This window comes from Myotis davidii, unplaced genomic scaffold (assembly GCF_000327345.1).
Source record: "Myotis davidii unplaced genomic scaffold, ASM32734v1 scaffold687, whole genome shotgun sequence".
NCBI classification, from domain to species: Eukaryota; Metazoa; Chordata; class Mammalia; order Chiroptera; family Vespertilionidae; genus Myotis; species Myotis davidii.
Genome location: NW_006298971.1, coordinates 313,155 through 334,051, shown reverse-complemented (window position 1 = coordinate 334,051; position 20,897 = coordinate 313,155). Strand labels below are relative to the sequence as shown.

General features: G+C 40.1%; 2 protein-coding genes and 1 long non-coding RNA gene across 8 annotated transcripts in view; 2 read left to right on the top strand and 1 right to left on the bottom strand.

The window, feature by feature from the left end:
* The window catches only part of LOC107184792, a 25,017-nt gene extending 10,711 nt beyond the window's left edge, over positions 1 to 14,306 (bottom strand). Inside the window, exon 1 of the long non-coding RNA XR_001515701.1 lies at positions 14,230 to 14,306. This is a non-coding gene — a long non-coding RNA (uncharacterized LOC107184792). The remainder of the gene's footprint in view (positions 1 to 14,229) is intronic.
* SIN3A (SIN3 transcription regulator family member A) overlaps positions 1 to 20,897 on the top strand; it is a 78,588-nt gene that overhangs the window by 38,582 nt on the left and 19,109 nt on the right. For all 5 annotated transcript variants that reach the window (XM_006774576.2, XM_015571020.1, XM_006774575.2 and 2 more), the window contains 9 exons: positions 440 to 529; positions 3,102 to 3,220; positions 3,761 to 3,971; positions 4,537 to 4,653; positions 8,217 to 8,455; positions 9,855 to 10,038; positions 11,206 to 11,779; positions 14,232 to 14,401; positions 18,408 to 18,581. In XM_006774576.2, the coding sequence (XP_006774639.1) occupies positions 440 to 529; positions 3,102 to 3,220; positions 3,761 to 3,971; positions 4,537 to 4,653; positions 8,217 to 8,455; positions 9,855 to 10,038; positions 11,206 to 11,779; positions 14,232 to 14,401; positions 18,408 to 18,581 (1,878 nt within the window). The remainder of the gene's footprint in view (positions 1 to 439; positions 530 to 3,101; positions 3,221 to 3,760; positions 3,972 to 4,536; positions 4,654 to 8,216; positions 8,456 to 9,854; positions 10,039 to 11,205; positions 11,780 to 14,231; positions 14,402 to 18,407; positions 18,582 to 20,897) is intronic.
* On the top strand, positions 7,393 to 20,897 carry LOC102771683 (putative deoxyribonuclease TATDN1). Of its 2 annotated transcripts, XM_015571021.1 has the most exons (3): positions 7,393 to 7,398; positions 18,873 to 18,878; positions 20,124 to 20,897. In XM_015571021.1, the coding sequence occupies exon 3, from the start codon at positions 20,126 to 20,128 to the stop codon at positions 20,813 to 20,815; it is 690 nt and encodes a 229-aa protein (XP_015426507.1). In that variant the 5' UTR covers positions 7,393 to 7,398; positions 18,873 to 18,878; positions 20,124 to 20,125; the 3' UTR covers positions 20,816 to 20,897. The 2 variants fall into 2 exon arrangements, with proteins under 2 accessions (XP_015426507.1, XP_015426508.1); XM_015571022.1 differs by lacking the exons at positions 7,393 to 7,398; positions 18,873 to 18,878 and having other exon boundaries at positions 20,203 to 20,267; positions 20,311 to 20,897.

Genomic DNA, 20,897 nt, shown 5'->3' with positions numbered 1-20,897 from the left:
CCTTCCCTTCCATTCTCTCTAAGAAACAATGGAAAAAATATCCTCCATTGAGGATTAACAAAAAACAATTAAAAGGCCAGTCTTAAATTGATCTGAATGAATATTGCTGACAAGATAGTTATTCCTTCTATTAGAAAAATATACTATATTCTCTTCATGAATTTACAGACATTCTCTTCTGCCTCCATACTTTTGGCCCATGGGAAAAGTAGAGAGAATATTTGAGGAGTAGAATGATCCTCTGGGGGGAAAAATGACAGGCAAATAGAGAAGACGGGTGGAAATCTTATAGGGTGTAAAGCAAGTTAGTACTTGAATTCTCTCATTTGTTGCAAATTATTAACGTTGGTTAATAAGGAAACCATTGAACACGTGAAAATATAATAGAGGCATCCACCCTTTAAATTTTAGCATGTTTCTATTTTTCCTACTTTTGCAGAAGAAACCCAAACTTCTCAGCCTAAAGGATTCTTCTATGGCAGATGCCAGCAAGCATGGTGTAGGAACTGAATCATTATTTTTTGATAAGGTGAGTAAATGAATGAATTAGATTTAATACCGGCCATTAATACCAAAAGAAAATCACCATCCTCAAGGTTTTTTTTAGAGGCATCAAGCTGTTTAGGGCTTTCTACTGTTTGACATAGTTTATAAGTTGTAGGTCCTTTCAGTGCTAGAGAAATTATAGCATTGTGTACTTTGATTTTGTGAAATGGTTTGCAACAAAATACTGCATTTTTCATGGTGGAAGACAGCTTTAATAAAACACATGATATATTAAATACTCTCAAAAGTTTTTGGAGCCCCCTGTTGCAGGTGGCCAAGTCTGTACATTGGGGAGTGTCGGTGCACCAGTTGTGGAAGGCTTAAGATGACTCGTAATCTTCTAATCGCTTGTGATACTTATTTGCAGAATCACATATAGAGTTCCTGGGGATTCTGATTTAGTTTTCAAAGCTCCCCAGGTAATTCTAATAGACAGCCTGAAATGGTGATCACTGTTTAAACGGTATTTTAGGGTGTGTGTGTTTGACCTTTCTCCTGTGTCTGACTTCCTCCTTGGAGCTAACTTGATGATTAGTAGGCTACTTTCATCAGGGTGACTGTCAACTGTCAGACTTCTCACTGGCGGGAGCCAGCTTGGATTGATCTGCTGGTGATTTACTCTGTCTTGCAATTGTGGGTTTTTGCAAAAAGGCGAACGACTTATTATCGCCATTATTGGTGCCTCTTGATCTCATCTCTCCTAAGCCTGCTGTGCCTGTGAGCTGTTCTGCAAAAAGTCGAGACTCTGACTTGAATCATTTCTGAGGGCTGCCTGGGCACTTGATGATTCTAATCTAAGGCAAATAAAGAAGTTCAGGTCACAACCAACAAATGTCAAAGAAAGTGTGGGGGTAGGGGGGAAAAATGAGTTCAATTTTTAAAGAGGAATGGTATCTTGTGGTTGTTTTGTTTTTTTTTCACTTACTGATTTTAGAGCGGGGGGCAGAGAGAAAAAAACATCAATTTGTTGTTCTACTTATCTATACATTCATTGGTTGGTTTGTGCATGTACCCTTACCAGGGCTCAAACCCACAACCTGGGACGATGCTCTAATCCTGGCCAGGGCTGTTGTTGTTTTTGAGTACTACTTCTTTCTTGGAGATATATACTGAGTTAGGTGTAGATGAAATGTCTGGAATTTACTTTAAAACTCATTGGTTGGAAATGCGTTTAAATGAAACCAAATTTACTATATATCAGCGGTTCTCAACCCCTTTGGCGGTCGAACGACCCTTTCACAGGGGTCGCCTAAGACCATCCTGCATATCAGATATTTACATTACGATTCATAACAGTTGCAACATTACAGTTATGAAGTAGCAACGAAAATAATTTTATGGTTGGGTCACAACATGAGGAACTGTATTTAAAGGGCCAGAAGGTTGAGAACTACTGCTATATATTAATCATTAAGGCAGGGTGATTATATGGGGTTCATTAGAGTATTCTGTTTACTCTGCGTATGTTTAAAAGCTAATAAAAATAAAAAGTAAATATGGTATATAGTACAGCAGTGAAGTGCTCTTTGACCTTTGGCTTTGAAGGTAGATATTTTATTTATTTATTTAATATATCTTTATTGATATCTGAGAGGAAGGGAGAGGTAAAGAGAAGATAGAAACACCAGTGTTGAGAGAGAATCATTGATCGGCTGCCTCCTGCATGTCCCCTACTGGGGATCAAGCCCACAACCCAGGCATGTGCCCTTGACCGGAATCGGACCTGGGACCCTTCAGTCCGCAGGCTGATACACTATCCACTGAACCAAATCAGTTAGGGCATGAAAGTATTTTATATTGTGTTTACTGATTGGTAGTTATGAGTAGTATATGGGAGCCTGGAGAAGGGGTTGATAAAACCACATGGTCTGCAATCCCCCAATAAAGGAACACAGTGCTAAATACTTCTGAAATTAAAACTTCAGCTTGCTCATCTAGCCAGGCTAGTTTTACTTTGTCTATGCCATTGAACAGTTTTAGATTTTTGGATATTAAAATGCTTAATATTATAAATGGAAGAAGGAAAATAATTGGGTCAGAGGACACAAGTATCTTATTTAAAAAGTTCATTATTTAAGGTTACCAAAACAGTGTTGACAAGATTCTTGCTGTAAACATCTGTTAGGAGAGGAAACAAAAACTTGAAGTACTCTGATTTTGGTTTGGAGAATCAAGAGTATGAGAAGGTAAATGTCTTACTTCAGGATCTCATTTTGAAAAATTTTTTATTATGGAAAATTTTAAACATGTGAAATTAATTAAAGAGAATAGTAAACTGACTCCTCATTACCCATCATCCAGTTGCTAGCCAATATTGCTGCTTTCATGTGTGCTCTCATCCACCCCAAATTGCTTGCAGACAGCACCCAGATATTATTTAATTCAGTTTCCTTTTAAAATAAAACCTTTTTTCAAACATAATCATTAACACATATGAAAAAAAATGTTAATTCCTTAGAATCATCAGGTAACTTCAAATTTCCTTAGTCATTTAAAAGTAATCCCAGATCGCTTCATTCCCCACTTAATCATTCTCTTCTGGTTGTCTCCATAAGGTTCGAAAGGCTCTGCGGAATGCAGAGGCCTATGAAAATTTCCTGCGCTGTCTTGTTATCTTTAACCAGGAGGTCATCTCTCGGGCTGAGCTTGTGCAATTAGTCTCTCCTTTCCTGGGGTAAGTAGAGTTGAGGGGCCTTAGCTCTGATGCATGATATGGAATTGAAATAAACTTAGTTTGTGAAAGTATATGATAGGCAAAATTAATTTGATTGTGTTAGGTCATTTGGCTCATACAATGTCAAGAGTCTTCTGGAAAGACTTCTGTTTCAACTCTAGAGATGAAAAAAATTAGAGAGGCCATTGGCTAGCACTAGTGGTAGTCTCTTGATCCCCTGTTCAGTGTAGGATGTTATAGAGGCCAGTCTATTCCAGGATTCTAGAGTCTTGATTGTATTTGACAACCTAAAAATGATCTTCATACTGAAGCAATATCCTTGGCTTTGTCTGATTTCAGTGCACTCTTCTATCATCACCTTAACTGACTGTAGAGCACTCTGTAAGAAAAGGGGAAGCCAAATGCTTAGAAGCAATAATTGCCATTGGACTTTGTTCTTGGTAGCAAAGTTCTGACTTAACACCAAATAGTGGTAATCATATCTCAGAATAACTGCACCGTGCTTCTAATTGCTCACCAGTTTTTGGTTTGATTTTTCAGGAAATTCCCTGAATTGTTTAATTGGTTTAAAAACTTTCTGGGCTATAAGGAGTCTGTACATTTGGAAACCTTTCCAAAGGAACGAGCTACAGAGGGCATTGCCATGGAAATAGATTATGCCTCTTGTAAACGGTTGGGTTCCAGCTACCGAGCCCTCCCAAAGAGTTACCAGCAGCCCAAGTGTACAGGACGGACTCCGCTCTGTAAAGAGGTAAGGCCTTCCCCAGAAAGGAACAACCCTGAAACCTCAACTTTATCTGGAAGGGAATGATCCTAGGAATCAAGAATTTATATCAGTGAAGAAATCAAGATCTCTCTCTCTCTCTCTCTCTCTCTCTATATATATATATATATATGTGTGTGTGTGTGTGTGTGTGTGTGTGTGTGTTTATTGATTTCAGAGAGGAAGGAGAGGGAGATAGAGATAGAAACATCAATGATGAGAGAGAATCATCGATTGGCTGCCTCCTGCACGCCCCTTACCGAGCATGTGCCCTTGACTGCAATCGAACCTGGGACCCTCCAGTCTGCAGGTCGACACTCTATCCACTGAGCAAAACCAGCCAGGGCTCTGTCATTTTTTAAAAGAAAATGTTTTACGCTTATATTCAGAACCTTTTCCTTACTCTAATATATGTTGTAAACTTGCTAAAGGGGAAGCTTGTAATGTTAAAAGATTCTTCCTTCTCCTAGAATTGTGTCTTTTTATTGAGAATATTTACTTGCCAGAAAGCTTTGTTACATTTTTGTTTCAATTTCTGTTCTATTACCTAAAGGTTTTAAATGATACCTGGGTTTCCTTCCCTTCCTGGTCTGAAGACTCCACCTTTGTTAGTTCCAAGAAAACTCAGTATGAAGAACATATCTATCGTTGTGAAGACGAACGCTTTGAGGTACAGCTTCCTTGATCATTTGAAGTTTGGAAAAATGGGAGATGCTAAATAAAATATCTTAAATACTTATCTGTGAGGGTTTACTTTTAAGACTAAAGTGTTAGAGGTTCATGTTCTTTTGTGGTAAATGCTTGTTGTACTTACCATACTTTAAGAGTTTGTCAAATATGTTAGTAATATTTTTATGGCAAATGTGACTTATCTAGGCCACTTTAACCCTTTTAATTGAAATTATCAATTGGTAGCTGAATAATAATTTGAAATTTTTTAAAAATATATTTTATTGATTTTTTACAGAGAGGAAGGGACAGAGGGATAGAGAGTGAGAAACATCGATGAGAGAGAAACATCGATCAGCTGCCTCCTGTACACCCCCTACTGGGGATGTGACAGCAACCAAGGTACATGCCCTTGACCGGAATCGAACCTGGGACTCTTCAGTCCGCAGGACGCTGCTCTGTCCACTGAGCCAAACCGGTTAGGGCTGAAATTTTTATTTTTTTTTATAAATTGCAGGGTCTTTTTTTCTTTTTCTTTTTTTTAATATGCATTTATTAGTTTCAGAGAGGAAGTGAGAGGGAGAGAGAGATAGAAACATCAGTGAGGGGAGAGAATCACTGATTGACTGCCTCCTGATCAACCCAGGCATGGCCTTTGACTGGAATCAAACCCAGGACCCTTCAGTGTCAGGCCAACCCTCTATCCACTGAGCGAAACCAGCTAGGGCTAATTTGAATTTTTAATGGCATTTTAAAGATTATTTTATTTTACAAAGGTATATAAAAACTTAGTACTGTAGTAAGGCCTACTGGGCTTTTTTGAGGCTGCTGGAAATTATTTATTTTAAAGTGTATTGTTATTTTTTAAAAAATTTTGTTTTATCGCTTAAAGTATTACAAAGAGTATTACATATGTCTCCTTTTTTCTTTCCCCCTTGACCTTCCCCGGCCTCTCCTACCCTCTAGTGTCTTGTGTCCATTGGTTATGCTTATATGCATGCATACAAGTCCTTCAGTTGATCTCTTACCCTGCCCCCCGGTGCAGATATCCTTTCTGATTGGTGTTTTTAGTTTCTTGGGATATATTCCTGAAGTGGGATCACTGGGTCAACTATGAGTTCCATTTTCAGTTTTTTGAGGAAACTCCATACTGTCTTCCATAGTGGCTGCACCAGTCTGCATTCCCACCAGCAGTGCACGAGTATTCCTTTTTCTCCACATCCTCTCCAGCACTTGTTGTTTGTTGATTTTTTGATGATAGCCATCCTGACAGGTGTGAGATGGTACTTCATTGTTGTTTTGATGTATTATTATTCTTAGCAGGTGGTTAGCAAACCAGCTCTCCTGTGGGAATTGAAATTCTTCTTTCATAGTTCTGATATTGATGTGGTTGGCTCCCTTTGAAAGAAAGTTAAATTAGGGATTTTATTTTAAAGTAGTTAGGAAGGGCTTGAATGAATAAATGAGCCGGTAGAGCCCCTATGCCAGAAGTGGAAATACTGAAAATGGGTTCTGAATCCCCCATGTTCACTGATATTATCAACAAGAAAAGGGAATATTTTTCCCTGGCCAGTGTAGCTCAGTTGGTTGGAGCGTTGTTCCGTACATAGAAAGGTGGTGGGTTCAATTCCCAGTCAGGGCACTTGCCCTGGTTGCAAGTTCGGTCCCCGGTAGGGGAATGTGCCAAAGGCAACCAATCCATGTTTTTCGCTCGCTCTCTCAAATCAATTTAAAAAAAAGAAAAGGGCATGTTAAATGTGCTTAAGTGGTAAAGTTACATGTGTCCTATATTTAATGCAGTGGTTCTCAACGTTATGGCCCTTTAAATACAGTTCCTCATGTTGTGACCCAACCATAAAATTATTTTCGTTGCTACTTCATAACTAATGTTGCTACTGTTATGAATCGTAATGTAAATATCTGATATGCAAGATGGTCTTAGACGACCCCTGTGAAAGGGTCGTTTGACCGCCAAAGGGGTCGTGACCCACAGGTTGAGAACCGCTGGTTTAATGTATTTATTATATAAAACTTACTGACCCTGCTTCTCCCTGTAGATGGGTGATACCTTGCTCTTTGTTAGCCCATACTAGTTTATCCTTCTGCCAGCTATCCCCACACTCACTCCAGCTGTCTGTGGCATGTTTTGAATGAAGTCAGATGTTGCTTGGTCCTGGCAGGTGATTGGCCATCTCTGCTCAGGGTTTATGAGGAGCTTCAACCATTTGCAGAGAACTAAATCTTGATAGATGGTGACTTCCATGGAAAGTTTAAAGAAAGCATTTCTTTGTTACCTATGTCTAGTAAGGTGAGATGAGTTAGAAAGCAGAGGTTAGAATCTTTTTTGATTCTCAAGTGGTATGCAAGCAAATGAGAGGCCACAGTCTCATTTCCTATTTGTGATAATAGGAATAAAGGTGACAGAAGTGTGTGTGTGTGTGTGTGTGTGTGTGTGTGTGTGTGTGTGTGTGTTTAGGCTTGGGTGGGATGGGCTAGTTAAAAGGAGTGTTCCTTTCTGAAAATCTCTTATCAATACAGTGGTGTTCAAGAATTCCTTTTATACATCAGGATAGGTAAGTGATCCTACAATACAGACAACCTCCTCCTTCCCCGAATTTTAGTGGCTTTAAGAAACAGATTTATTCCTTGATCCTGTTACATGTACATTGATGTTTAGTGGGGTATTCTGCTCATCAGAATTACTCGGTCCCAGGCTGACAGAGTGCCACCATCTTGAACATTGCCAGTCACTGGAAGGAAAAAGATTGCTCAGAAGGGTTTTGCACCTTTAAATGCTCTAGCCTGGAAGTAATAAGTATTCTGATCCATCTGTTAATAACTCATTTGCCAGAACTCGTTATGTGGCCCTATTTAATCATAAGAGAACCAGGAAGTTCAATCCAAATTTTTCCATTGATTTTAGAGATTGGAGAGAGAGGGAAAGACAGAGAGAAACATTGATGTGAGAGAAACACATAGATTGGTTGTCTCCTAGACGAGCCCTGACTAGGGCTCCAGCCAGGGAGGAGCTTGCAACCGAGGTATGTCCCCTTGACCAGAATTGAACCTGGGACCTTTCAGTCTGCCGACCAACGCTCTATCCACTGAGCCAAACTGGCTAGGGCTGTTTTGTTTTTTGATTGTTAGTTTGTAACAGATCTTAACAATTCAGAAAAGTTCAGGGTAAAGTGTCTGTAAGGTTGCTTCCTGTTAAGTCCCTCTACACTGGGATTAGTAGTCCTAAGCCAAGCGCACTGGTGGTGGTAGAAGTAATGACTACCACTTATTCATCACTTATTTATTTATTTATTTAATCCTTACCCAAGGATATTTTTCCATTGATTTTTAGAGAGAGTGGAAGAGAGAGGGAACGACAGAGAGAAATATTGATGTGGGAGAAACATATCGATTGGTATCCCTATTTTACTGGCAAGAAAACAGTCTTCTGTGGCTTTTACGGCAGAGCCAGGATTCCAGTCCAGGGAGTTTGACTCCTTACCTTATACTCCTAACTACTATTCTATTCTGATTTGGATCCTGAGCACACTTTGTCTTTTTCTTTAGCTTGATGTAGTTTTAGAGACCAATCTGGCAACAATCCGGGTTCTGGAGGCAATACAGAAGAAGCTTTCCCGCTTGTCTGCTGAGGAACAAGCCAAATTTCGCTTGGACAACACCCTTGGGGGCACATCAGAAGTCATCCATCGAAAAGCACTCCAGAGGATATATGCTGACAAAGCAGCCGACATCATTGATGGTCTGAGGAAGAACCCCTCCATTGCTGTCCCCATTGTACTTAAAAGGTATCCAAACAAATGTGCCCTTCGTGCTCTCCTGTGCTTCAGGACATAGTTGGTGTCCCATTAAATGAAGCTCATTTTTTACCTTGTTATCCCATGAGACCTCCATTTCTCCCCGTTCTGGTTATTGAAAGTCAGGTACAGTGTGGGATAGTGGGGCTTCTTAAAACTACACATACACAACACTTTACAAATTTGCGTGTCATCCTTGCACAGGGCCCCTGCTAATCTTCTCTGTATTGTTCCAATTTTAGTATGTGTGCTGCCAGATTGAGCATGCTGGTGGAGCTTCTTGATGGGGTTCTGTGTAATCAACAGTAGAGGGCAAACGTTTAAAGTCCATAGTGGAATGCTCTGTGTTTGAGGCCATACTTTAAAGTTTAAAAAAGAACAAAGAAGAAAATCACCACCCATGTTCCTACCGTTCGTTCAGTACTAACCCTTATAACATCTTTGGTTTTTAAAAAGAGACCCTTTGTCTTCGTAAAATTCATAAGTATTATTTTAAAAGACTTAAGAGTGCCTTTCTACCAAGAATGTCTTTTTCTTTCTCCTAATAAGCCTTCAGCCTGAGTTGTGGAGGGGCTTTTGTGCCCATCAAAGGAGGGGGCCAGAGCCAGGGCTAAGCCCAGGTTCCTCCAAGTCTGGACCACATTGTGAGTCCAAGCTAAGAGCTGGGTCCCCCTCACTCAGTATCACCTGGTGAAAAGGAATTCTTGTCTGCTGCACAGATGCCCCAATTTAGCATTCCTCCCTAGTCTTCCCCTCAGATACTGCCACAGATTATTTCTCTTTACCAGAAGCATTTAACTTTTAGCTTTGAGATGTAGAATATTCTTCAGTTTCCATGTTGTTTTTTATTTTACTCTCCTCTCCTCTTCTGGAGGGTTAAGATCAGTTCTCATCAGAACTTCCCAAACTGTGTCAAAAGAAACATTACACTGCAAGCTCTCTACTCTTGGACTTTTGCATTTATGTTCGCATAGTAAACATTCTTAGAGGTTTTGTACCAAAAAAACTTGTTTAACTTTGTGTTAGCTGGCCAAGGATGAGAATATTTAAGAATATTCCATGGAATGCTGTTTGAGAAATACTGTTCTAAGTAGGATTGACTTTGGGACAAATTACTTCCCCCAAATCCTGAATGAGTAATTTCCTCATGTAGCAGAGTTAAAGACTGGTTTGAATAACATTTATCCCAAGTCACCAATAATTTTGACAGGCCTATCATACCTATCCATTTATTAAATTTATTGGGGTGACATTGGTCAACATGATCATATAGGTTTCAGGTGTGGGTTAGGTGCTGTTATCCCTATTTCACTGGTACAGCAAAGCCAGGATTCCATTCCAAAGAGTTTGACTTCCACCTGTGTTTCCACCCCACTCCATACCCGACTAGGTTGAAGATGAAAGAGGAAGAATGGCGAGAAGCCCAGAGGGGCTTTAACAAGGTGTGGCGAGAGCAAAATGAGAAATACTACTTGAAGTCTCTGGACCATCAGGGTATCAACTTTAAACAGAATGACACCAAGGTCCTGAGGTCTAAGAGCTTACTCAACGAGATTGAGAGTATCTATGATGAGGTGAGCTGGAAGTTTCTACACCTGTAAGGGGGCTCCAATCTCTGTATAGCTTTGATTCCTAGAAATTACCTTTGTTATATGAAATCGAGACCCTCTAAGACAGTGGTTCTCAACCTTGGCTGCACATTAGAATCACCTGGGAGTCTTTAAAATCCTGATTTCTGGGCCTCACCCTCCGGAAATTCTGTTTCTTTGTTATGGGGTGGGGCCACAACATTAGTAACAAAGAAACAATTTCCGGAGGGTGAGGCCCAGAAATCAAGATTTTAAAGAGATTCCCAGGTGATTCTAATGTGAAGCCAAGGTTGAGAACCACTGCTCTAAGACTTGTTGTTGATTCTTGCTTCATAACTGTCATAGGCTTCTATTCCTGATTCTACCATTTTAACTCTTAACCTTACCTTTCTACTTAAGCTATCTTACTGGTTTCCTAGTTTACCCTCCTGGTTTCAGTTGACAACCCCACTTCTCCCCATTCACTGCTTGAGTACCTTGTATTTGATTGGCTTGCCTCAGCTTCCCACTACTTAAACTCTTCTCACTGATACCAAATTCTTTCTAATCCTCGTTTATTCAGCATACTTATAAAGATTATATGTAGTTCAGGAGCTAGGATACTGTGATGAATAAGAAAATAATCCTATTTTCTTTGAGCTCACAGTCTTAGGGGATGGATAGAGACATAAATGTAGTGTGGTTGAAAATTCCTCAAAGTGATATGATCTTGAATTTTAAAAAGCTTTTTAGTGTGAAAATGTCAAATGTACATGAAAGGGGAGAAAATAATAAAGTGAGCTCTTACATAAATTTGAATAATTATTTCTATTTTGTCATTGTTTTTACATCTAACACTTTCTGCACTTCCACCGCAGAAGTATTTTAAAGTGAATCCTAGATCTCATACTGACTACTTCCTCCATAAATGTTAATTCAGAATTTTAGATTGTCCCAATGTCCCCTATCAGTCTTCAAAGTCTAGAAGGTAACCAATATTTTGTTCTCAAACCACATCTTCCACATTACCTTATTGTTTCTAGACGTTTTGGATTGGAAAATAATAGTCACTATGGTTAATAATTGGATGTACTGATGTGTTGTCTCATAGGTCTGTTGGTTGTTGCTATGGATATGGCACTTACTACTTTGTATCTCTCTCTCTCCTGGTAGCGGCAAGAGCAGGCTACTGAAGAAAATGCTGGCGTACCTGCTGGCCCACACCTCTCTCTGGCCTATGAAGACAAGCAGATCCTGGAGGACGCCGCTGCCCTGATTATCCACCATGTGAAGAGACAGGCAGGCATTCAGAAGGAGGACAAGTACAAAATCAAGCAGATCATGCATCACTTCATTCCAGATCTGCTCTTTGCTCAGAGGGGTGATCTATCGGATGTAGAAGAAGAGGAAGAAGAAGAGATGGATGTAGATGAGGCCACAGGAGTGGCTAAGAAGCACAATGGGGTTGGGGGCAGCTCCCCTAAGTCCAAGCTACTGTTTAGTAACACAACAGCACAGAAGCTAAGAGGGATGGATGAAGTGTACAACCTCTTCTATGTTAACAACAACTGGTACATCTTTATGCGACTGCACCAGATTCTTTGCTTGAGACTTCTGCGGATTTGTTCCCAAGCAGAACGGCAGATCGAAGAAGAAAACCGAGAGAGGGAGTGGGAGCGGGAAGTGCTGGGCATAAAGCGAGACAAGAGTGACAGTCCTGCCATTCAGCTCCGTCTTAAAGAACCTAGTGAGTGCCTAGACTGCTGGTTTACAGAAGATGTGAGGGGTTGGTGACCTTGGGGCCTAGTTAGACTCAGGACTTTCCTTTTATACATGGGGCACAGGCAGGCTTCAGAGGAGTTCAAATCCTAGTTCTGCAACTTACTGGTTGTGTGACCTTACTTAGCACTCTGAACCTGTGCTACTTGTTACTTTATGAGGTTGTTGGGATAAGTGAAGAAAATATGCAAACCACCCTTTACAATGCTTGGATTGTGGACACTTGACACCCGGAGGGGATGACAGTTGCCATCAGTTTCCCAAATGGCAGATCTCTGGGTTATTACAAAGAATTTCAAAGGACAGAGAGAGACAAAAACTCAGTTGGCTCCACTGCATGACAGAACATAAATTCCTAGTGGTTCATGCCTAAGACAGTTGGGAATTTTCTGATGTGTTTGGGCAGTACTTCTCTTTAACCAGAGGGGTTCATGGCTCATTCCTAATAAAAGGAGAAGGGGGTATGGAAAGGAGACTGGAACTCAAGAGATGGTGTGAGCCAGGAGAATAGGCAAAACAGAAATGAAGATCGAGAACCAAGAAAAGGAAAATAAATAGGGGTTAAGGAAGCCATCCCTCATGTGCTTTAAGTAATTCTGTGCTACCTATGTGTAGATAACTGTTCAGTTCATAAATTAAATACTTGAGGTGTGAGCCAAAATCTTTTTCGTGAAGCCTTTCTTCAGTGCCCTTGAGGAAATAGCCAATCTGTGGAGCAAATTAGCTTTTCTTTTTTCTAACTGTTGCTAATGTAAGAAGCCCATGTGTGGTTCTCGCCTTCAATCTGTTGAAGAGCTAATGACCCTGGGAATTCTAAAAACCTTTATCTGGATTAATCCTAGCTTGACAGACAAGTTTTGGACCTCAGTGTGGTGATTCCACCTGCTTGGGTAGAAATAAGAGAAAATGGCCTAATCCTGGCTTGACCACTGACTTATCTTGGTTTGAGGCTTACATAGTTTGGTCTTGAGTGACAATGCCAGCTTCACTGATCATAGCTCATGAGCATTTGCACATTGTTTTATTCTGGCAGAACAGCATTTTTTCATGGCACTAGCATGGCTCATGCCTATGCTGTCGCTCTGAACAAGGTGATATTCTAATGAAACTCAAGCCTGTTGCTGCTCTTAAACAGTAATTGTCCTGTTTTGCTTGTCTTGAATGAGTCCATCACACTGCAGATAAATGGACTCAGCTTTTGCTCTTAGCCTTTTTGCCCCTGTATATACTTTATAAACTGGTGATCAAATATCATTTTAGTGAAAGCTTTTTTTAAAAATATATATTTTATTGATTTTTTACAGAGAGGAAGGGAGAGGGATAGAGAGTTAGAAACATCGGTGAGAGAGAAACATCAATCAGCCACCTCCTGCACACCCACTCCTGGGGATGTGCCCGCAACCAAGGTACATGCCCTTGACTGGAATCGAACCTGGGACCCTTCAGTCCGCAGGCCGACACTATCCACTGAGCCAAACCTGTCAGGGCAAGTGAAAGCTTTTTATTGAAGTGTAACACATACTGAAAAGCATACAAATCCAAATTGTATAGCTCAGTGAACTTTTACAAAGTGAACACACCTGTGTAACCAGTACCTAGATCAAGAAACAACACACAACCAATATACCAGTAGCCTCCTCATGCCTCTTTCAAATCTGCTTGTTTTTGAGCCTTGTGTAAATAAATGGGTCTTATTTTAGTAAGCTGCAGTCAAGAGTCCTTTCACCATTCCTGTGCACTCTGGTAGTTTCCAACGTCTCTGTCACAACTGATAAAATTCCAGCTGGTGGCAGAAGTGGTTCATGTGCAGCACAAATCACTGTGCAATTTGTGAAGTACAACATTGGGAATCCATTTTGAAACAAAAGGACTTTGACAGATGCAGATGACTTTATTATTCATAGAGGATTTAATTTGCTCACCCTTTATTCTGTTCCTGAGGGTTTCCCAATGCTAGAGTGTGACTCTATCTGCTTTTCTCATCTGTCCCTCTATGTTTCATGGAAATAGCTTGGTGAGCAAGTGACTCATGTGAGGAATGCTCTTCACAGGCGGGGGTTGGGGGGGTGGGAGGGTGGTGATAGTTTTCTCTCAGCAGGGGAGCCAACAACTTTTTGAAGAAACTTCTTCCCTGGGATATTTTGCTCTCTTATGCAGAGCCCAGCCTGTCACTAAGTGTCTTTCTGGCATGGTCAGAGTTCTGGAAGCTGCTGGTGAAGTTGCAGAATCACTGTCCTCTGATAGAGCTGCTGATTGTAGCTGCCTGTGAGATTGTGTTTCTGCGGATTGAGGAGGCATGCTTTGAGTATGTAGGGTTGGTTTATTCAATGCTCCTTAGGCCATCTCTGGGACCTGCCCTGCCTGCTCTCCTGATCTTTTCCTAGCAGGGTAAAGCCTCATCTGTCCCATCTCTCCCACAGTGGATGTTGATGTAGAAGATTATTACCCAGCTTTCCTGGATATGGTGCGGAGCCTGCTGGATGGCAACATTGACTCATCACAATATGAGGATTCACTGCGAGAGATGTTCACCATTCATGCCTACATTGCCTTCACCATGGACAAGCTCATCCAGAGCATCGTCAGACAGGTGAGGGCGAGGGTGAGTACAGGAAGATAGCCTTGCCTAAAGATGGACCAGGCACAAAGAAAGGGTTTATAATGATGCTTATGTACGAATGCTTCTATAGAGGGGAGAGGAAGTGAATGTGCTGTGGGGATATCTCCCGTTAACAAAGTGGCAGCACTTCAGCCACATAATTGACTCCTCTGCTTTGCTCAGTGTGCCCTCATAGTCGGATGAGCCTGCCTCACACCTGATGTTTGGCTCTTTCTTGCTGGCTGGCTGTTGAGCCAGCATTGTTCCCGACCCTGATCTCTGCCCAGGAGGCCCAGCTCTGTTCTCGTCTACCAGGGGTGAGCTCTCTGCTGGTAGCCTTTTCTCTTCTATAGGTGTTGGTAATTCTATATACTTTCTTCATTTAATATTTGAAGTTCTTTTTACAGAAAGGGTTTCATTGATCATCTCTCTGAGTTAGGTTTGTGGCTTGTTGCTGTGGCACCCTGGGTGTTTGTAAATATGTTTGATGTTCTCTATTGCAATGATAATTTTATAGCAAATAGTATACATTATGCCTTGAGTTCTCAACTTCCAAAGGGAGTGTGTAGTTGGTGCACTACTATCTTTAAAGTGAAAACTTGCCCTAGTCGGTTTGGCTCAGTGTATAGAGTGGCACACCCCCATGCCCATCCCCTCCTGAATGGTCCCAGGTTTGATTCCAGTCAAGGGCACGTACCTCAGTTGCTCAATCCCCAGCTGTGGTTGGGGTGTGTACAGGAGACAACCAATTGATGTGTCTCTCTCACATCGATGTTTCTGTGTCTTTCTCCCTCCCTTCCACTCTCTCAAAATGAATAGAAAAATATCCTTGGGTGAGATTAACAAAAAATAAAGTGAAAACTTAAAAAAGCAAAAAGATAATTCTAAAGTCTACACTGCCACTATGGAAAGAAAAGTTTGTTGCTCCACTGTTTCCTTGGGGTAAAGTATGAAATCCTTTGTAGAGTACCCATGACTCTGCATCCCTCCCATAGCAGCTTCTCAGAGTCAGGGAAAACGCTTCTCAATTTTGGCATCTTCACGAAAGTTATCAAGCAGACAGTTTTTTCCTGGAAGTTGAAGAAGTTATTAGGTTTTCCTTAAGAGGTCTATATCATGACTGGCAGAAATCATTCTATAGATATAATTAGCTATGGTCATAATTTTTGAGAGACTAACCCTGTTAACATCCACTAAAAGTTGTCATATGCTTATTTTTCTGCTTACAAGTTAGTTTGCTGCTGCTACAGCTAGGAGTAACGTCATTAAAACTAACTTTTTATAAGCCAAGATTGGTTTTTTTTGAAACAATAAATATAATTAGTTCATTTACTAGAAGCACCAGCTTATGATTTTGAGTCAGTAATAACATTTAGTCCTTTTATATGGAAACAGGTTTCATCCAGAAACCCTAATTCAATATGTTGAAAATCTATGTTGATGGTTTTCATCTTAACCCCTCAATTGAAGGCATATCTTCTCTCATTCACCTCATCTCACTTGGTATTCTCCCTAAGTTCATTCCTGACTGGAGGTAGAACATATATTTCAGGGTCAATCCATACATTTATCTTATGATTTCCAGGCTAGTTTAAGAGGGATTTGTTTTAGGAATAAAATAGGTAGCTAGTACAGAACTCAGTAGATGCCCAGATCACATAGGAATTGGATTGGGACATTTTCCCCTCTTGCCTGAATGCTTTTTTTCTAGACATCTGTTTCATTCTAATGCTTTTCTCTGCAAATGAACATTGGATCCTCAGCCCCCATTCCACCTACCACCAGCCTTGGCTTTCCATGGCAGTGCCTCTGACCCAAACATTACCTGATATTTCCATCCAGATGCTCTTCTGTCTATCGTGCACACTTACTGTGCCATTTCAGATTAGCAGGAGTGAGAATCTGACCAGCCTAGATGGGTGTGGAGTTATCTAGTTGTCCCTGAATTATAGTGATGCCCTTCCCAAAGACTCTAGAAGGGGCCAAATATCCAAGAACAGAGTAGGAATGGGGAGTTAGTGACCTGGTCTACTTTAACAAGAAGGTATCCTATATAACAAAAGGTTAATATGCTAAGTGTCCGACTGTTCGACCGGTAGCTATGTCGTGCATTGACCATCAGGGGGCAGACGCTCAGTGCACAGGCATGGAAACATGGAACAGACTGATGAATCTCAGAGGGGAGAGGGAGGGGAAAGTGCAGGAAGAGATTAACCAAAGATCTTATATGCATACTAGAGCCCCAGTGCACCAGTGGGGTCCCTCGACCTGGCCTGCAGGGATTGGCCAAATCCATGCACCGGGCCTCCGACATCCTCCAAGGAGTTCCAGATTGCGAGAGGGCGCATGCCAGGTCTAGGGACCCCACCAGTTCATGAATCCGTGCATGGGTCCTCTAGTAAAGTGTAAGTGTCAACATGGTAGAGACCATGCTTTGAATATATTTTCTTTAAGCTGCTTTTTTTTCTCTCTAAAACACTATCTTAAGCTTTTCTCTATGTTATCAAGTTGTCATAAGCATTATTTTAATTCTCCATTAGAATCAATTGTCTGTACTAATTGTTATTTATTTAATCATCTCCAATTGTGGCTTTTTAGACTGCCCTCAAATCATTCACCCTCTGACCTTGCACTGTGTTTATTTATGTACAAATACGCATACTTGTTATTTAAGACTTTTAAAAATAAGTAGTTGTTATAGTTGCTAGCACTTCAAAAGGAACACACCTTCCTAAAAATAGAATGGCTTAGTAGTTATGAGAATTTTAAAATAAAATAGACAAGCTGATATTGCAGTTAACTTTTTGCTTTCTGCTTTATCTGTTTCTTTTGTTTTTAACATTCTCTGGCATTGTAATGGGTAGTTTTATTTGAGGAAATTTTTATTTCACAGTAGAAGTATTGCCATGATTCATGGAAATGTAAGATGAAAGATTCTACTTTCTAGTCATCAGATAATTTAATAAGATAGTCACAAAAGTTAGCAGTAGTCCATCATGATTGACCTGTTTTGAAATGAGTTAATTAACATTATATATAATTTAAGTACTATACTTTATCAGATGTAGAAAAATAGGTGATTAGAAAGAATATTGGCCCTAGGAGTCAGAAAGCTTGAATGTTAGTCCTGACTCTGCTCCTTCAGCTGAGGCCCTTGGCAGTTAATTCAGCAACAGTTTCTTAAATACGTAATGAGTTTCAGACTTTGTATTAGGGCTGGGGATATAGACATGGATCTTGCTTTCATGGTTCTCGAAGGCCCTTCTCCTCACCTTGGGTACACAGTGAGTTTTATTATCAAACATGTAAATTTGTCTCATGTATCAGAACACCCCTCTCCAGACTCTTCCGAAGGTAGTTGTGGATCAAGTGAGAATATGTAAGAAAGCAAGTTATAAATGGTAGAGAAGTGCCCTAAAAATAGGCGTCCATGGGAATTTTCTTTCATGTAAAAAAATTTTTTCAAGTTCCTTAGAACTTTATTAAATAGGTAGCACATTAATAACCATTGTCTGTAGTTTTGCTTTTATTTATTTATTTTTAAAAATATATTTTATTGATTTTTTACAGAGAGGAAAGGAGAGGGGTAGTTAGAAACATTGATGAGAGAGAAACATCAATCAACTGCCTCCTGCACACCCCATACTGGGGATGTGCCCGCAACCAAGGTACATGCCCTTGACCGGAATCGAACCTGGGACCCTTGAGTCCACAGGCCGACGCTCTGTCCACTGAGCCACTGGCTAGGGCTGTAGTTTTGCTTTTAAATATATATGAATATTTTACTCATGGACCGGTGATATGGCTGAAGATTTTGGCTTAGTTATTCTCCAAGAAAAAAAATAATAATGGTTTTGTGTGACTGATTTTTAAAAATTACCAATTCCCAAAACCTCTTTTTGAGCTGAGTGACTAGAACTATCAAAGGAAGGTTGAGTGTATGACAAGGAGAAGTATTTTCTTGATTCATTGTCTAGTTGCCTTTGCTTGATTCCAGCTGCAGCACATTGTGAGTGATGAGATCTGTGTACAAGTGACTGACCTTTACCTGGCAGAAAACAATAATGGGGCTACTGGAGGCCAGCTGAACACACAGACTTCGAGGAGTCTCTTGGAATCAGCATATCAGCGGAAAGCCGAACAGCTCATGTCAGAGGAGAACTGCTTTAAGGTGAGAGTTACTCATGTAGTCAATAATTGTGCTGGTAACAGGGGAAGTTGTTGGGATCATCTCTACCAGAAATCAAAGAGCAGAGTGTTTTGACTCTGTGATTCCACTGCTGGAACTTCCTTAGAGTTCCTGTGAGCTCACTGGAGAATATACAAAAAACATGGGGAAATAGAAGTAAAGTCTCCTATAGACTTTCTTGCCTTAATAAAAAGTTGCTTGTTTTATATGATTTTTATAATTTTGTCTTCTGCTTTTCTTTGAATGTTTTTTCATATGATAGTGTTTTGTAAGTATATTGTTTTAAAATGTTTAAAAATGTAATCCTTGATTGTTGTAGAAAAGATAAGAAATGCAGAGAAAAGAAAAATTGGCTACAATTCTTCCCAGAAATAATCATTGATTACATTTCTAGAATATATATATCTGTAAGTTGTTTTTGCGCAATTAGCAATACCTGTGAGTCTTCAGCATCTTTTTGTGACTATTTGATATTTCATGCCTGCCTTATTTGACAACCTGAGTTGTTTCCAGTTTTCCATCATTGTAATAGCTGATTTGAAAAGTATATCACTGAAAACAGCCTAAATTTCCAACCCACTATGGGAGTGGTTAATGGTACTCTATTGTATAAATACTTGGATGGCATATTTTGCAGCCCTTTAAATTAATTATAAATTATAAAAATATTGAAGCAAATAAAAGGATACAAAAGTATGTGTATTATGATTGCAGCTATGTAATAAATGTGTATAGTTGAGCAAAGCCTGTATGTATTTACACACAAGAAGGGCAGGGTCAGGTGATGCAGATTAAGGTTTGTGATTGGCTGAACAGGGAAGAAAGCTAAGTAACAGTTTGCTCTATTTGGGTATGTTCCATATAGTTTAATGATCCGACTCCAAATGTTTTACTTTTTTGCCTACTTCTACTTTCAGTTGTTTTCGTTTCTAATTCAGTACCAGTAATGTTTGCTTAATTTAGAATCAAAGAACGGGAAGCAAGTTTTTCAGTTCAGTCCTCAGATCTGATGTTCTAATACCTGAGGACCTTCCCACTACAGAAGAGATTCCCTAAGCTTTTCAGGGTTTAAATCTATAAATGTTTGTTATGAGCTTGCTGTGTGTTAGTTTTGATGGTGAAACAGAATTAGCCTCCCCACCCATTAAGAGTTTAAACAGGGTATTAAATTGTGGCCAGGGCCTTATGAAGGAATGGACAGATTCGCCCTGTAGATAAGAATAATTATCAGGAGGAATAGCAGGAAGAAAGGCTTTGTAGCCAGGAAAATGGTGTCACTACAGTGATCCTCTTCTTTAAAATGTTTACTAGTAGCTTCCGCCAAGGAGATCCCGGCGCCGCGGTCATGAGTCGCTACAAGTTCGTGGGTCTGTCTGAATGTTGAGCAGCAGAGCACACTGAGCTCAGTCAGCCTGGCAGAGCAGAGAGAATATACTGAGGAGAGGCTGGAGCCCAGCAGAAATGATGTGGGGTCTATTGGTGGGCAGCTGTATTTTGAAGAAATCTTTCTGAGAACTGCTTCAGATATGTTTTTCAGTACAGTTGGATGTCATCCTACAAGATGTGATGAATTTGAAAAGAATAATCCTGATATTTCCTTAATGGAGTTGCTAAATCTTGCTGAAAACAACAAGGGGAAAGTTGTAGCAATAGGGGAATGTGGACTCGATTTTGACCGACTACAGTTTTGTCCCAAAGATACTCAGCTCAAATATTTTGAAAAACAGTTTGAACTGTCAGATCAGACAAAATTACCCATGTTTCTTCACTGCCGAAACTCTCATGCTGAATTTTTGGACATAATGAAAAGAAATAGAGATCGGTGTGTAGGGGGAGTAGTGCATTCATTTGATGGTACCAAGGAAACAGCAGCTGCTTTGGTTGACTTGGATCTCTATATAGGATTTAATGGTTGCTCACTGAAAACTGAGGCTAATTTGGAAGTTTTGAAGTCAATACCTAGTGAAAAATTAATGATTGAGACTGATGCACCTTGGTGTGGAGTCAAAAGTACACATGCTGGTTCAAAATATGTAAAAACGTCATTTCCTACCAAAAAGAAATGGGAAAATGGGCACTGTTTGAAAGACAGAAATGAACCTTGCCATATAATTCAAATACTGGAGATAATGGCAGCAGTAAGAGATGAGGATCCACTGGAATTAGCCAATGAGCTATACAATAATACCATTAAAGTATTTTTTCCTGACATGTAATTGGTATGTATTTTCCGTCATGTATGTGAAATTTCATGGTAAAACTTAGTTTCAATAAAGGAATTCTCTGGAAAAAAAAAAA

Excerpts from the sequence above, each read along its gene's own strand:
- LOC102771683 (XM_015571021.1), top strand. The coding sequence starts at position 20,126 with ATGTTTTTCAGTACAGTTGGATGTCATCCTACAAGATGTGATGAATTT.